The sequence below is a fragment of the Periplaneta americana genome, chromosome 10 (assembly GCF_040183065.1).
Source record: "Periplaneta americana isolate PAMFEO1 chromosome 10, P.americana_PAMFEO1_priV1, whole genome shotgun sequence".
Classification (NCBI taxonomy): domain Eukaryota; kingdom Metazoa; phylum Arthropoda; class Insecta; order Blattodea; family Blattidae; genus Periplaneta; species Periplaneta americana.
The window spans coordinates 182,225,351-182,240,790 of record NC_091126.1 but is presented as its reverse complement, the minus strand read 5'-3'; the positions used below and the strand labels follow the sequence as shown (position 1 = coordinate 182,240,790).

General features: G+C 35.9%; 1 protein-coding gene across 1 annotated transcript; it reads left to right on the top strand.

Annotated features, from left to right (window-relative positions):
• The first annotated feature begins 7,831 nt into the window (after positions 1-7,831).
• On the top strand, positions 7,832-14,427 carry LOC138708234 (ribosome biogenesis protein NOP53). The gene is made up of 8 exons (XM_069838573.1): positions 7,832-7,994; positions 8,071-8,238; positions 8,574-8,758; positions 10,334-10,495; positions 10,946-11,091; positions 11,927-12,147; positions 12,601-12,864; positions 14,308-14,427. Exons 1-8 carry the CDS (start codon positions 7,852-7,854, stop codon positions 14,378-14,380), a joined length of 1,362 nt encoding a protein of 453 aa, XP_069694674.1. The 5' UTR covers positions 7,832-7,851; the 3' UTR covers positions 14,381-14,427.
• Positions 14,428-15,440: the final 1,013 nt, after the last annotated feature.

Here is a 15,440-nt window from a genome sequence, read left to right as displayed (position 1 = left end):
TATTCTTAACAAAGTGGAGTGTTGTCTTCTTCATCCATAGGATGGCACTGTGACAGGTCAAGCTATCAGGGTGACAGTCTTAAAGGTTAAGGTTCAGTACTGCTGTGGTGCCAAATGAAGATACTGCAAGATGGGCCCTGACATTAATCTGATACTGAAAAGAATTCTAATAGAAAAAACAGCGGCGGCTCGTGCAAGTACCTAACGTAAGCTCTGAACGAAATGAAGCAGACATAAAAACAAAATCTATAAATAATATAAAAATTACGAATAGTCTGAACTTCGTGTTGTGACGAACTGAATTAACGTCGTACAGGATTGGTATTGTCATGTCTCTTGAACAGAAATAGGCCTACAGGGTGTAACGAAAAAAGTGGGCAAACTTCAGGTATGGATTCCTCATATGTAGGGCTAGGATTTTGATGACCTATAAACCATTAAAAAATGTCCTAAAAACAATGCATTTATGACCTACAAATCTTTCAAAAATGCCCTTAAAAATGCCCTACAAATTTATCTTACATTCTAAAATTGGCTTAGTAGGAAAAGGAGTTTTGTGCTACTTAATATTTAGACTAGTAATTAAATTAAATTCTAGTGCTAACATTTAAGTTTATTTAATTTTACATATTTTTTTCTAAGTGGTACACTTTAATTAATTATTTTACCTGATGTAGTTTCCATGTAGCCCACCACAAGGCCACTCTTATCCGGAATTAGCAGGTATAGAGGAGTCTACATTGAAGGGGTGGTTGGACTGATCCATTACATGGGGTGTACTACGTTAAAAGGGCAATATTTGTGTAGAAAAAACGATTAAAATATTATACAAAATAATGGGTATTAGCCACCGGCGTAGCTCGGTCGGTTAAGGCGCTTGTCTGCCGATCCGGAGTTGCGCTCGGACACGGGTTCGATTCCCGCTGGGGCTGATTATCTGGTTGGGTTTTTTCCGAGGATTTTCCCAACCGTAAGGCAAATGTCAGGTAATCTATGGCGAATCCTCGGCCTCATCTCGCCAAATATCATATCACTATCACCAACTCCATCGACGCTAAATAACCTCGTAGTTGATACAGCGTCGTTAAATAACCAAGTAAAAAATAAAGGGTATTAATGGACAACATATGTAGAGAAAATATCAAAGGAAATAAACATTATTTTATATTAATAATGGGGATTTGTGGCCAAATTTAAATAGAAATGCTTCAAAAATGTCCGAATAACACAAAAGATGCTCTTATGAGTTGAAACAGGCAAAAAAATGCAAAAAAAAAATTGCCCTTACAAACATGTCTTAAAACACTCGGTTTATCACATAACATACAAATACTAAAGCGGCTATGTTTCTGGCTTACTAGAAAAAAGATGCAATTTCATCAAAATCCTAGCCCTAGTCATATGTATAAAAGGAAAAATGGTTATGCCAACATGGGTCCGGAACGCTTGGTTTCTGAGTATGATCATTGTGTTTGCTTGCTGGAATTATTATGAAGCGTTCTGTTTACATTTCTTTACACAAACTTTTCAGAATATCCGCCTCCTGCCTGAGTGCAGGCCGCAGCTCGTCGTCTCATCGAGATCCGAACCTGGCATAGTTCTTATTGTCTGACAGCTTGCAGCGTCCGCTGATGGAGAGTTCTTCATTATCCACAGGAGTAGAATACACTGACGACTTTAAGTGCCCCCACAGAAAAAAGTGCAATAGTTGAGATCTGGTGATCGTGGAGGCCAAACATGTTCGGATCTCCATAACGCGACGAGCTGCGGTCTGTATTCAGGCAGGAGCTGAACATGCTGAACAGTTCGTCTAGGAAACTGTAAACAGAACGCATCAAAACAGACGTACTGGGGTGCACTGTGATCATACAGTGCTTACGATCCCTATTCAGAAACAAATGTTTCCGGAGCCATAATTTTTATTTTATTCAGTTGGTTATTTTACGACGCTTTATCAACTGCTAAAGTCTGAATGAGATGAAGGTGATAATGCCAGCGAAATGAGTCCAGGGTCCAGCGTCGATAGTTACCCAGCATTTGCTCTCAGTGGGTTGAGGGAAAATCCTGGAAAAAACATCAACCAAGTAACTTGTCCCAACCAGGATTCGAACCCGGGCCCTCTCGTTTCACAGTCAGACGTGCTAAGCGTTACTCCACAGCATTATTATTGTGTTAAATTATATTGTGTATTCTTATTGTATTGTGTATAAAATTGTAGGCCTATTGTGTATTGTATAATTGTATTGTGTACTGTAATTTTATTGTGTATTGTTTATATTGTGTATACCACTGCCACCGGTGCATGCCCACTTGCAGCGTAAATACATACATACATGCATACATGCATACATACATACATACATACATACATACATACATACATACATACATACATACATACATACATACATACATACATACATACATACATACATACATACATACATACATACATACACTGAACTGGACCCATGTTGATATAACCATTTTGTTATATATATGAGGAATCCATACCTGACGTTTTGCCCACTTTTTCGTTACATCCTGTATAAATAACATAAATCCACCACATAATATAATAAACAATGAATTTTTCGTTTCGTATTGTAGCATTATGCAATTATATTATAAGATATGAAATTGAGTTCCGTAAAGTCTGCAAGTTCATATGTCCAACATTACTAATGTCCAATTTATTTGAAACTGGTAGCACAGTGATATGTGCAAATAGGAAATCTAATTATGATTCAATACACAATTGTTTATTTCAACTCAGGGGTGACAATGAACTCTAAGCTGTGTTCTGGTAGATTCAGGAGAAATAGTAAATATGTTACCAGAAAAGTGCTTCAACTGTAAATAAGCAATAAATGTAGCCTAATCATTAAGTCATATATATTTCCTTCTTGCCATTTGTTATGCGTAACATTCATCTCCACACCCATTGTAAATTGAACACATGTTGATATGAACGTTTTTACTCAGAACAGTCAGTACTAACACCCTCTAAAATATTTACTATTCCTCTTCAATCAACCGCTCAGTTTTCCTTGCCACAAACATCCTTTTTAAGATGCGGTACGCATTTGAACATAGTTACGCAACACGACATATTACTTTATCTACACCACCAAACCTTGTCAGCGACAGTTATGAACACTACGGACTACTTAGAGCAAAATAATAAGTTATCCATCTCATCCCTTTATTTACACTGTAGAGCTTATGAATGAGCCGCCGCTGAATAATTGCTTGTACAAAAAAAAATGTATGTTTGTATAAAAGTATAAAACATAGAAAATTAAGAAGCACATCGCCGACATGTTTTTTAAGACATTTATACAAATGGCTGTGTGTTTGTGAGTAGGGAACAATTGAACTGTTAATTAAACGAAATGTTATAAAATGTCGATATGTTATTGTGGTAGCCAAAATATTTTCGGTAGGAATGGTTGTCAATAACACTAACTTAGATTTTATAATAAAATGTAAGAAAATTTAAGTGTTTTCTTTTTATGTCGGTCATTGTATGTAGATTTCAGTCATTAGTAACAATAAGTTTTCAATAATATTAAAAATTCGTAATTTAGATTAATTTATAAAATATTCCAACTGTAAAATATAATAACTGTGTACGACAATGTTTGTAATACGAATTTATAAATAATTACATATAAATAGACTCGTTTGATTATGTATTAATGTATGTCAATTGTAAATTTAGAGAGTGTACGAGTAAATATATATTATATTGTTAACTAAATGGAAAATCTATCTTTTCTCTTACAAATCACATTTTTCAGCAGATGTCTCAACTATACAGCGATTTAGACTGCCAACCTTCGTGTGGACTTCACAGTGCAACAATGGAAGTGATTTATTTGTGTTCTGTGAGAGCTTAATTGGTGCTGTAAGACTTTTCAAATAATAAGTTTAGTTTATTAACCATTATTTGTTGCTCTTTTGTTTTAACTGGCTCACTTTTTGTTCATAGCTCAATTAGTAGGCCTATTGTTATGGTTTATTTAACGACGCTCGCAACTGCAGAGGTTATATCAGCGTAATTAAGAAGGATGATGCAAATTGGAGAGGAGAGTGACAACAATGATAAACGGTCAATAATTCAAAACAATGAAAGCAACAGGTCTTCAAGTACTGTGTGTTAGTCGCGACGCTGTTATTCCCGGCGTGACTCCTCCTCTTTGCTTACGTCTTAGAAAGTCAAGGCTCTATAAAGTCTAGGTAGGTAGTATCGTTCGCCATTTTTATTCTTTCGTTGCCGAGCTACCAGACGAGGGATCTATTTGCCACGCCGTTAAACATTATCATGTCGTAGCTCCTATGATAATAAATCAAACGCACTGTAATTCAGCAAATAATTGAGCGGCAAATAACGTCCTCGTGTGCTTTCTGCGAACGCCAACGAAAGAGTCAAAATGGCGGGCAATTATATTAAGTATTTACCGAGCCTTAAGAAATGCGTAACGTCTTCATAAGCGAATCACAAGACGCACACGTTTAAATGTAGCCGACCTGCAACGGGATTGGCTGCCGGAAATTAGACTTATAGTTCAAGTCATCACCACCAGAGACGTAGGCTAGTGTAATGCTACACGAGATTAGAGCTGGGCAGCACGATTCTTTTTCAGAAATCGATTCCAACGATTCAATCACACATTACGAATCGATTCTAACGATTCGTTCACGATTCTTCCCAGTCTGCGATTCCAACTATTCTTTTGAATCGTCGCAAGACACTTTCCATTGCAAACCACGCGTAGAACAAAAACGTTCTACATCTCTCGCATAGATGGCATAAGAGGCGAGACATTGGATTGTCTCTTTCTCATTGCCTGGAACCATTCAGTATGACCTCCATTAGTCTACAAAATTACCCAAGATAATGTCTCTAAATTATAATTTATCAACTGAACCTTATTATGAAGTACATTTTTTGCATTACATCTCTATTTAACTATGCAAATTTCAGGTTTGTGTTCATTATTTGCCATACTTAACAAATGCAGTATTTTGATTTCACTCTCGCTCGGGAGCATTCGGCACGATTCGGAAATGTCCGTTGACAGGTTACATCAAACAACTAATAGAATCGTGGGTTACGATACCATGCCGATTCCTTACTATTCTTTTGAACGACGATTCATTACGATTCTTTTGAACGACGATTCGTTACGATTCTTTTGAACGACGATACGTTGATACCACGAATCGATTCTTACGATTCTTTATTATTAGTCGTTAGAATGAACCATTCGTTCACGAATCGGCCCAACTCTACACGAGATAGCGACGTCGAAGCAAGCAAGTGGAGTTTTGCGTAATAGAATTCCCACGAAGAACGGGAGGCTGTCGTGACAGCGCAGTGAAACTTTAGGATTGAATTTGGTAATAATGCACCGCGCGCCGTGTAACGTACTAATTGGAAACTATAGTAGTGGCTGTTTATCTGATATCGCTGAGACCTCCTCTGAAAAGAGAAAAATTTGAAGAGACAGTCTATTATTTTTCTTCAAATGTAGATGACTTGACCTGTATCTAGATCATTTATTGCTTGAAAAAATAAGAAAACGGCAAAGTGGAATGAAGTAAATGCTACTCTTTGCTCAAAATGGAGTGGAAGTGACAACCTGTGCACAACTCCAGAAAAAGCGATTGTTTCAATTTCGAAGTAAGACCCTGATTAATAAAATGTCAAAAAGTGAATTGAATGGTTCAAAGAAAAAGTACAACGATGGTGAGAGCAATTAATTTGAAATAATTTAGAACTGAATGATATTGTAATAGGCCTAATTCTTTGATTAATAATTCATTCAGGTTTATATCACCAACCCAAAATTGAAAACAATGTCACGTGTGATGCTAAAAGAAAAGGGTTAAACGAGCGTTGAGCGGATTCCGCCGATTTTGGAATAGACACCGACGCACTTAGGTTAGGTTAGGTTAGTTTAGGCTTTTATTATCCCGTCAAGATGAAGGTGAAAGCGATTGAGTGTGATTTTTTGTTTTCTATGTTGGCAGTTCAAGTACGTCGGTGTCTATTCCAAAATCGGCGGAATCCGCTCAACGCTCGTTTCACCAAGAAAAGTATCTGTATTTTTATTAGAAATCTCCATTCTATTTGTTACAATAATTTGTAATAATAAATATAGCTTTCCTTTAATTAATACTGAAATGGACGTTTAAAAGGATTTCCTTCCAGTCTATCGATATTTTTTTCCTCGTTTCCCGGAATGTTCCTTACAGGTTGGCAGCACTGCTTATAATTCATCTATAAAAGAAACTGTTGTATTCGGTGCGTCACACGCGTTCCTACAGGAAGGATCTTTCTGCATGCATTCTGTGCTCGGACATTGGCTTCGTTAATAATTATGGTGTAAGAAAACGAAGTGTAACCATGCCCCCTTTGATAGCAATACTCCTTCATTAGGCAACGTTGCTCTCCTCAGGTCATAAGGTGTATCTACATAGTTCAACTTTTCTTTCAACTTTACGCATTCAAGCAATGCATACAAGATTGATATTTAATATTATTTAATAAGCTATATTTACGCAGTGAAGACGACGTTCAAAACGGCGTACCATGTAGACACAAAATCTTCATGCATCTTAATTGAACGCGCGTTTTAAACTTGATTCTTTCAATATTCTTTCCAGATTGCATGCGTACGCGCATGGAAAATTGAACTGTGTAGATGCAGCTTTATGCAGGAGATTTGCCGCGGAGAATAAGACTATCAATGAATAAGAGTATCGTTTAAAAACCCTGAGAAAGTTTTAAAATGACGTCACATCAGCTGTCAAGGCCATAAATGAGCATTCAATTTTATGTAATTTATTTTTAACACATCAAAGATGTATTTTAAAGAAAAGAAATCTTTGAAATTTGGTTAAACTAGCGCTAAGGCAGTTCACTTCCTAATTTATTCCCACACCTTCAGCTGTCTCCTCTATAATATCAACATAACTTTGGTGACATTACGAAAGAATATAATATTTCGTTGAATCACATTAATCAAATATGACTAAATTATTTTAAAAAGTTTCATCACTTGTAACATTATTAAGGTATGACGTAGGCTAGTCGCAAGAAAAATTTGTATCATATCACGAAAACATTATTTTAATTCAAAATGTCCAAAGTTGTTTTATCCTTTTAAAATTCTGAAACAATAAATGTGCTTCACAAAATTTCTATGAGCAATTTATGTTAAACAAATACGAAAACATTCTAATTCAAGCATTGTAACGAAAAATGCAACGTAGATTAATATTATGCATTGTGTAATTCATACTTATAACTCCGTAATTTACTAAGACAACCCATTAATTTCTAGTTTGTTTATAAGGAAATAAGATAGCTGAAATGTGTACACTTTTATCGCTTACAATAAGATATCAACATAACGTGGCATGCCAAGAACATATTTTTAAAAATTTGAATTCTTATTTTGAGTTCAGAAATTCCAATTTCAAAATGTAGTCCAAATACACTATTTACTTAATTTAACCATTCTCACGTCCCCATACTGATGCTACTAGTATAATAGTTATTTCTATACAGCTCAAAATACCGCTTGTAATTATGTACTAAAATATTGTTTCAATAATAGTAAATACGTACAATGCTACATAACCAAATTTTGTTGCAACATACACTTTACACACATTTCATAACATCCCAATAAAACTCTTGTATTTCCACGTAAATGACAGCAAAATAATTTGAAATGTCAGGGAATTGAAGTTTCATGTTATTACCGCAATGTGGCGCAAATTACCATTCCGTGTTCCTTCATCACCAGAAAACATCTGGTTCATTCCTTGTCCACCATGGTGTCAGAAGGAAATAAAGTTGGTAATGTTGCGAAAAAGAAAAAAGTTTCAAAGAAAACTAAAAAATCCTGGAGGAAACACATTGATACGAAGGATGTAGATTCTTTTCTGGATGATAAGCGATTGGAAGAACGTTTGGGGTATGTCTTCTTGCTATGGCAAAATGTCAATGTTTCTAACAACATAACCTATCACTCACACGTGTTTTTCTTTCAGAAAGCCTTTTGCTGAACGGCACGATGATGAATTGTTCCAAATCGACACTGAAGCAAATGCTAATTATGAACTTAAAGAAGTCAGTAGCGGAAAGAAATCACAGAAGCCCGTAAAGTGTTTTGAGATACTTGAATTACGTTCCGCAGTACCTGACCCAATAACAAAGAGGTAAGTAACCTTACGTGTAATGAGCTTAATACTAATAAACAGTGCTTTTCGTCTGGAGAAAAAGGTGGCGGAACTCTGTGTAAAATATATTATAGTAGATGGGGAGATTTCCAGAACTATCGCCATTTTTTTTCCTCCTTTTCGTCCAAATTAAGGTTTCCAGAGCCTGTTCAAAGAAAAATTGTTAAAACGTAATTATTGTATTAAAATATTTCTCGATTCCATAACGAAAAATACAATAAAAAAGGTGCCGAAACGCCGGGTTCCGCCAGAAAAGAAGCACTGCTTATAAATATATTCCGCATACACTAATAGGACTGCATTAATTCACACAGGAACAGGGTTCGAACACCAGAAGAGAGGAAACATCCGGCACGAAAGAGAATTGAAGCAGATAGGAGAGCTCGAGGAATTCTGAAAGCGAAAGAAATTGAAGCCCAGAAAAATAGAATATTAGCTGAACAAAAGAAAGCCGCCAGTAGGCCGAAGAGGGGAGAGTTTAATAATGATTTATGGGAAGGTAATATTAATTCACTTTTCTCTGGAAATATGCATCAATTAATACTTTTATTGCCAAATAAAACTTTTGGCATTGCCCCTTGTAGCCTATGATACAGCACGAGACTTCATTGTAATTGAATAATTATTGTTATCTTCTTCAGAGTCAAAGATGGTCATTGCTGTCGCATTCCAAAGCTGTCTCTCTATCTCTTTTCTTCTCTTCCTAGGGCGGTCTACATCCTGTTTGCCAGCAGGGTGATAATATGCTGGTCTAAAAGTACTAAAGGGATTCTTGTTGGGTGTTTTGCCAGTGTGATATTTTTCAACAATATTTAATTTTCTGTCCTCGTATATCGGTGCTTTTTGTTTTGTCAAATAATCTAACGTGCTACAGATCTAATGAATATCATCTGTGCTTCCTCTAAATGCTTTTTATCTTGTTTACGTAAAATTCACGTCTAACTACCATATACTGGCGCTGGTTTTGATGTTATACATCTTATTTGAACATCTTTAGACACGTATTTACTGAACTATTTCCTTAAAAACCACTTATTCTATAGTATTTTAGTAAGTTTTACTGTAAATCTAGATTCAGTTATGTGAGGCCCTTCGCAACATCCGTCACCATGCTGTCCGAGGCACTGAAGGAAGTTGGGTTTACAGTCCATCAAGAGGTGCAGGGACTAGCCACACAAGGAATTGATATCATTGCCATTAAGAACAACTCGGCATACATTCTCGATCCCACCATCAGATTTGAGACACATGCAGATCAACTGCATGAGGTGGACAGTGAAAAGAAACGGATCTATGAACCAACAATCCCGTTCTATAAAGATAAATATAGCCTGTCCCACATTGATGTAATAGGGTGGGAGCACGAGGTACCATACCCTCCTTCTTTGCCAACAAATGTAAAAACCTGGGCTAACACACAGCATTGTGAAGGAAGTAGTCATTAGTGCCCTCAAAGGATCGGTTCAAATATTGAGAAATCATTTGTATGGGAGTGATAATGGAAATTTGAAGTTATCTTAACCGATGGCTGTTAATTGGTTTAGATATCAATGCCAGTAAATCCGTACTATTATTTTTCTCGCGGTATATGGCATTCAAATCATTCTAACCTATCTGATGACATTTTTTTTCCCCCTTTCTTAACTGTAAATGAGCACAAACGCTACTTAGGTGTAAATTTTTCTGACATTTTGTATATTCGATTCCCTAACCGTTTCAAATGTATATCATTTTACCTTTTAGGTGTGTTTCCAAATTATATGTAATACACTTTGTCAAATCTGGCAACCTTTTCATAAGGGAAGCTAAATCTATTATTATCATCTAATTTTGCTCGTCTCACAAGGCTGTAGCCTTTCCCCTTAGTAATGTATTTGATATATCCTTTCATTAAGATAATACAGGACTGGAAAACTACAAATCCTAAAGATTAAAGAAAACACATCAATTCTGTTTGGAGATGATTAAATGTTCATTGCAAGTCACTTACTACTGAATATTAGGACAATATTTAATATTCTGAAAAAATACAACATGGAGCTCAATTCATGCCAACATTGTGCTGCTCTTGCAGAACCAGAAACTGCGGAGAACGTCCTGGGTCCCGATTCAGAATGGCTCACACCAACTACTAAGTTCCATGTGTTGAAAAATACAGGAAACTTGAAGAAGAAAATGCCAGACAATTTCTTGACAAAACCATCGGAGACCCCTGCAGTGCAAATACCGCATCCTGGTAAGCTGTGTTGTATCATTACATGAGAATCATTTCGACTGTTCTTGTAGCTAACTAGAAGCGCAAGCCTTGAGCTGAGAACATTGAAAGCAACCCTTCTTTGCGATTTAATTTTTAAACTTGGTTGCATAACTCGGTTAAACGAGCGTTGAGTGGATTCCGCTGATTTTGGAATAGATACCGACGCACTTAGGTTAGTCTTTTATTTTCCCGTCAAGATGAAGGTGAAAGCGATTGAGTGTAATTTTTTGTTTTCTATGTTGGCAGTTCAAGTACGTCGGTGTCTATTCCAAAATTGGCGGAATCTGCTCAACGCTCGTTTCACCCATAACTCTTCTTACAATTAGACCTCGTTTTACCTTCATGTGTATCAATTAATGTAACAATTCCCAGTTTCACATTATGTAGTAAACTATTTCATACTCAGTAATGATATTGTTTATGTTTCAGGTATTTCCTATAATCCAACATATGGCGATCATCAGAATTTGCTGCAAGAAGTGGCTAATAAAGAAATAGAGCTAATAAAAGAGGAGAAGCATCTGCATCGAGTTACTTCTAAGATGTTTTCACGTATTACAGAAACTGAAAGAGAAGTAGGCCTACGTTTATACGAATATTTGTCACATATCAACTTTTTCATTCTGTTGTCATTCTTTTGCAATCTGCTACTTTTATTCCCAAAAATTCTGTAGTTTTATATCGCATGGTATACTTCTAACCAATAGTTATGCCACCAGTGATGTATGTTCCTTCACACTACCAAGCAGAAGTAGTCTGTGGTCCACCGCTGTGTTAACACATGTGAGCCTGGGTTCAAATCCTAGTTGAGACAAGTTACTTTCTGAAACTGCGGCAGGATTGCATTGTGGAACCCTGTAGGCTGCACTACGCTTCCTGAGTCAGTCTCCCCACTTCCTCATATGGCACGTTTCAGATCTGATGCTCAGGTAATACCTGCTTGAGATTTTTTCCGGGGTTTTTCCTCGACCCATTAAGAGCAAATGCTGGAACTTTCGGTGCTGGACCCTGGACTCATTTTGCTGGCATTATCACCTTCATCTCATTCAGACTTTAGATATTTTAGCAGTTGATAAAGCATCATACAATAACCAATTAAAATAAAAAATGCCGTCTATGCAGCTGATTTTGACAGATGGTTGATGGATTTTGTTAATCTAGACTGCACAGTCGTGGTGAGTCATAAGAGTCATATCTTCAGATATAGCATGTGTTTGTGTATGTTTTCTCTTCATATAATAATTTGCCATTCCTTCGGAGACCACTAGGTCACCACACTTGATAGGGCGTTGTCAAATGACTGGTTGACAATATTTGCTATTTAGTGTATCGTGATACAGTCAAAGAGATGTAAGTGTAGGGCATAACCTACAACTTTTCCGAAGCAACTGTGATGTTCTCTGTCCACAGAATACCTGGATGAAGGAGATGTCACAGGGACTACCAACGAAAGTTGAAATGGAAATAAAACAAGAAAACGAAAGCGACAATGAGTATAGAGCAATAAACCCTCCAGCTAAGAATGTTAAAAAGACTCTGAAACAGAGACGGAAGATGAAAGAAGCTCAAAAGGAACAACTGCAACGAAAGGGAAAACTCACAGAGAAGAAGAAAGTTTCAGATCTATACAGGTATGTAATCGGCCTGATTGGCACAACTGGTATAACGCTGGCCTTCTATGCCCGAGGTTGCAGTTTCGATCCTGGGCCAGGTCGATGGTATTTAAGTGTGCTTAAATGCGACAGGCTCATGTCAGTAGATTTACTGGCATGTAAAAGAATTCCTGCAGGACAAAATTCCAGTACACGGCGATGCTGATATAATTTTTAAACCCCTAAAAAGATTTTCCTCAGCAGTTCCAAGTGCCGTTAAATAAAACATTTTTTTTTAATGTAGAGGTATGTAGGAATAAACAATTTTATGTCTAATGGATTAATGACTTTTGAATCAATCTCTTTTGATGTAAGAATACTTTCATCGTAATCAGTTGCTATAAATTGCATTCGATCACAACTGATGAATTTTGTGTTACCTGTGAAAAATGTTATTTGTTCCATAATCTCCTAATTTTTAATCTCTTATAGGATGAAGTTCCTGGCGCAAGAGTTGGAAGCTAGAGATAAAAAATTGGCTCGACTTAGAGCAAAACGAGAGAAGATAAAGGCTATCAAAGTGAAGGAACCAAAACAGCTCGGCAAAAGGAAATTTGAACCTTTGAGTCAGGAATTCAATTTAGGATATGAACTGAAAGGCAACATACGAGGCATCAAACCAGAAGGAAACATCTTGGAAGACAGATTCAAGAGCTTGCAAATGAGGAACATAGTTGAACCCACCATTAGAAACAGGTATGCTTACACTTTTGTGTTTCATTGTATCGTCTTTGATATCTCGAGGAACATTGTTGAGTCTAGCATTAGAAGCACGTATGCTTACTCTTTTATTATATTTCATTGTAACATCTTTGATATCTTGAGGAACATTGTTGAACCTACCATTAGAAATAGGTATGCTTACACTTTTATGTTTCATTGTAACATCTTTGATATCTTGAGGAACATTGTTGAACCTACCATTAGAAACAGGTATGCTTACACTTTTATGTTTCATTGTAACATCTTTGATATCTTGAGGAACATTGTTGAACCTACCATTAGAAACAGGTATGCTTACACTTTTATGTTTCATTGTAACATCTTTGATATCTCGAGGAACATAGTTGAACCTACCATTAGAAACAGGTATGCTTACACTTTTATGTTTCATTGTAACATCTTTGATATCTCGAGGAACATTGTTGAACCCACCATTAGAAACAGGTATGCTTACACTTTTATGTTTCATTGTAACATCTTTGATATCTCGAGGAACATTGTTGAACCCACCATTAGAAACAGGTATGCTTACACTTTTATGTTTCATTGTAACATCTTTGATATCTTGAGGAACATAGTTGAACCCACCATTAGAAACAGGTATGCTTACACTTTTATGTTTCATTGTAACATCTTTGATATCTTGAGGAACATAGTTGAACCCACCATTAGAAACGGGTATGCTTACACTTTTATGTTTCATTGTAACATCTTTGATATCTTGAGGAACATTGTTGAACCCACCATTAGAAACAGGTATGCTTACACTTTTATGTTTCATTGTAACATCTTTGATATCTCATTTTTAGAAAAGGAAAGCTTTTAAGAGATACAATACAGTGTTCATAAAATGTTTTTTTTTTCTGGTTTATTTTACATAGTAATACTTAAAATTTCAATACACCACAAACGAAGTTTTTACAACTAGAGCTACATTAAAGCTAAGTCAACTTCCATCACCATCGTTATAAGTCTAATATAAATAAATTAAAATCCTACCTTTGGCCCATCACGTCAGCTTTCAGAACACACACGAGGGAGCCTTAGTACCCGAACTAAAGATGCATCACTATTAGTAAACTAGAAGAAACAGATATCACTTTCATTAGCAGTATTACAAAAGTTGTCGTATGTTGGACAAGATCATTCGTTGGAAAACCTTTCTGTATTTTTTCACACTTGATGACTTGTACAATTTCAGCAAGTATCTGCTTAACTTCAAACTACATTTTTACAAAATGGAGTCCACAGTACGAAAGCCGTAACATTCTTTGTTTAGTTTTATATAAAATTATGAGTAGTGGTCTTATCTTCAGTAAGAATTGGGGAGATTCACTGCATGAAACTTTTAACAAAATAATGTGTCATCATTTATTGTCATTACACATACCGGCATCCTTCTTTTTTCTGTTCCAGGATAAAGAAAGCAAAAGTCAAACGTTATGAGAGAAAAAGCCATAAAATGGGATGGGAGCCACAAGGATACTGACTGCATTGTATGTTGTGTGTTACTAATAAATAATATGCAGATGGTGACTGTGCATTATTTCTTGCCTGTGGAAGTACAAGAAGCAGGTTCCTTCCTGTCTACTTATCAAGAACATCCCTGCTTTACAATTGGAGACTGAATTGACACATATCCTAAGTTCTAAGATTTTTTCAAGAGAGCAAAAAAACTACATATGCTTGCCTATAAGAGTATTGAAATAAATGTGTGATTAAAAACACAGAGTCGGACTTGGGATATTATTTTTTACAGGATGATAACCTATGCAAAAACACAGTATGTCAGTAAAAAGTCAAATTCGGTAAATTTTGGACTTGGAATGTTTGTCAATTCAGATTTTAAATTTAATTATAATTCGCCCTTTTTCCTTTTGTACATTTAATATTTAATGTATCTCGTAATACTGTAGTAAACAAACTATATAGCCATCTATGGAAGCAGAACACTTCAATAAATTTCTATAGGAGCAAGAAAAACCATGAACTACAAATGGAATATATGTTGCACATCTCTAGTTCGTGTGCACTGGTGGGCCTTTATATAGCAGGAATAGTGAAAATTATCTTTGTGCGAGATCGTGCATATTTGCGTGGTTTCCGCACAAAACCAATCCGCGGAAAGTCTAAAATTCCACATTCAGTATTCCCAACCTAACACACATAACAATTTCCCTCTTCTTACCGCTTAAGTGACATATTGATTTTACTGCTTTAGGCTTCTAACATATTATTTTTATAGACGTTCAATATAGTAATAATTATAAATTGGAAACTTACCACTGCAATTTCACCTAAATTGCACTGTTAATTGTTTTTAAATATTTGTAAAAATTAAGTAAACTCTACAACTCCACTAAAGTCACTGGATTCGTGATGCAAGTAACATTAAGGAAGCCGTGAAAAAATCAACAAGATTCCAGATGCCGATGTTATTACTGCAATATGTTATATAAATAATATTGTTAAAATATTAAAATGAAAAATAAATCATTACATAACCTTACTGTTTGTTTTAAGTTCGCATTTATGGACTGGGGGAAAAA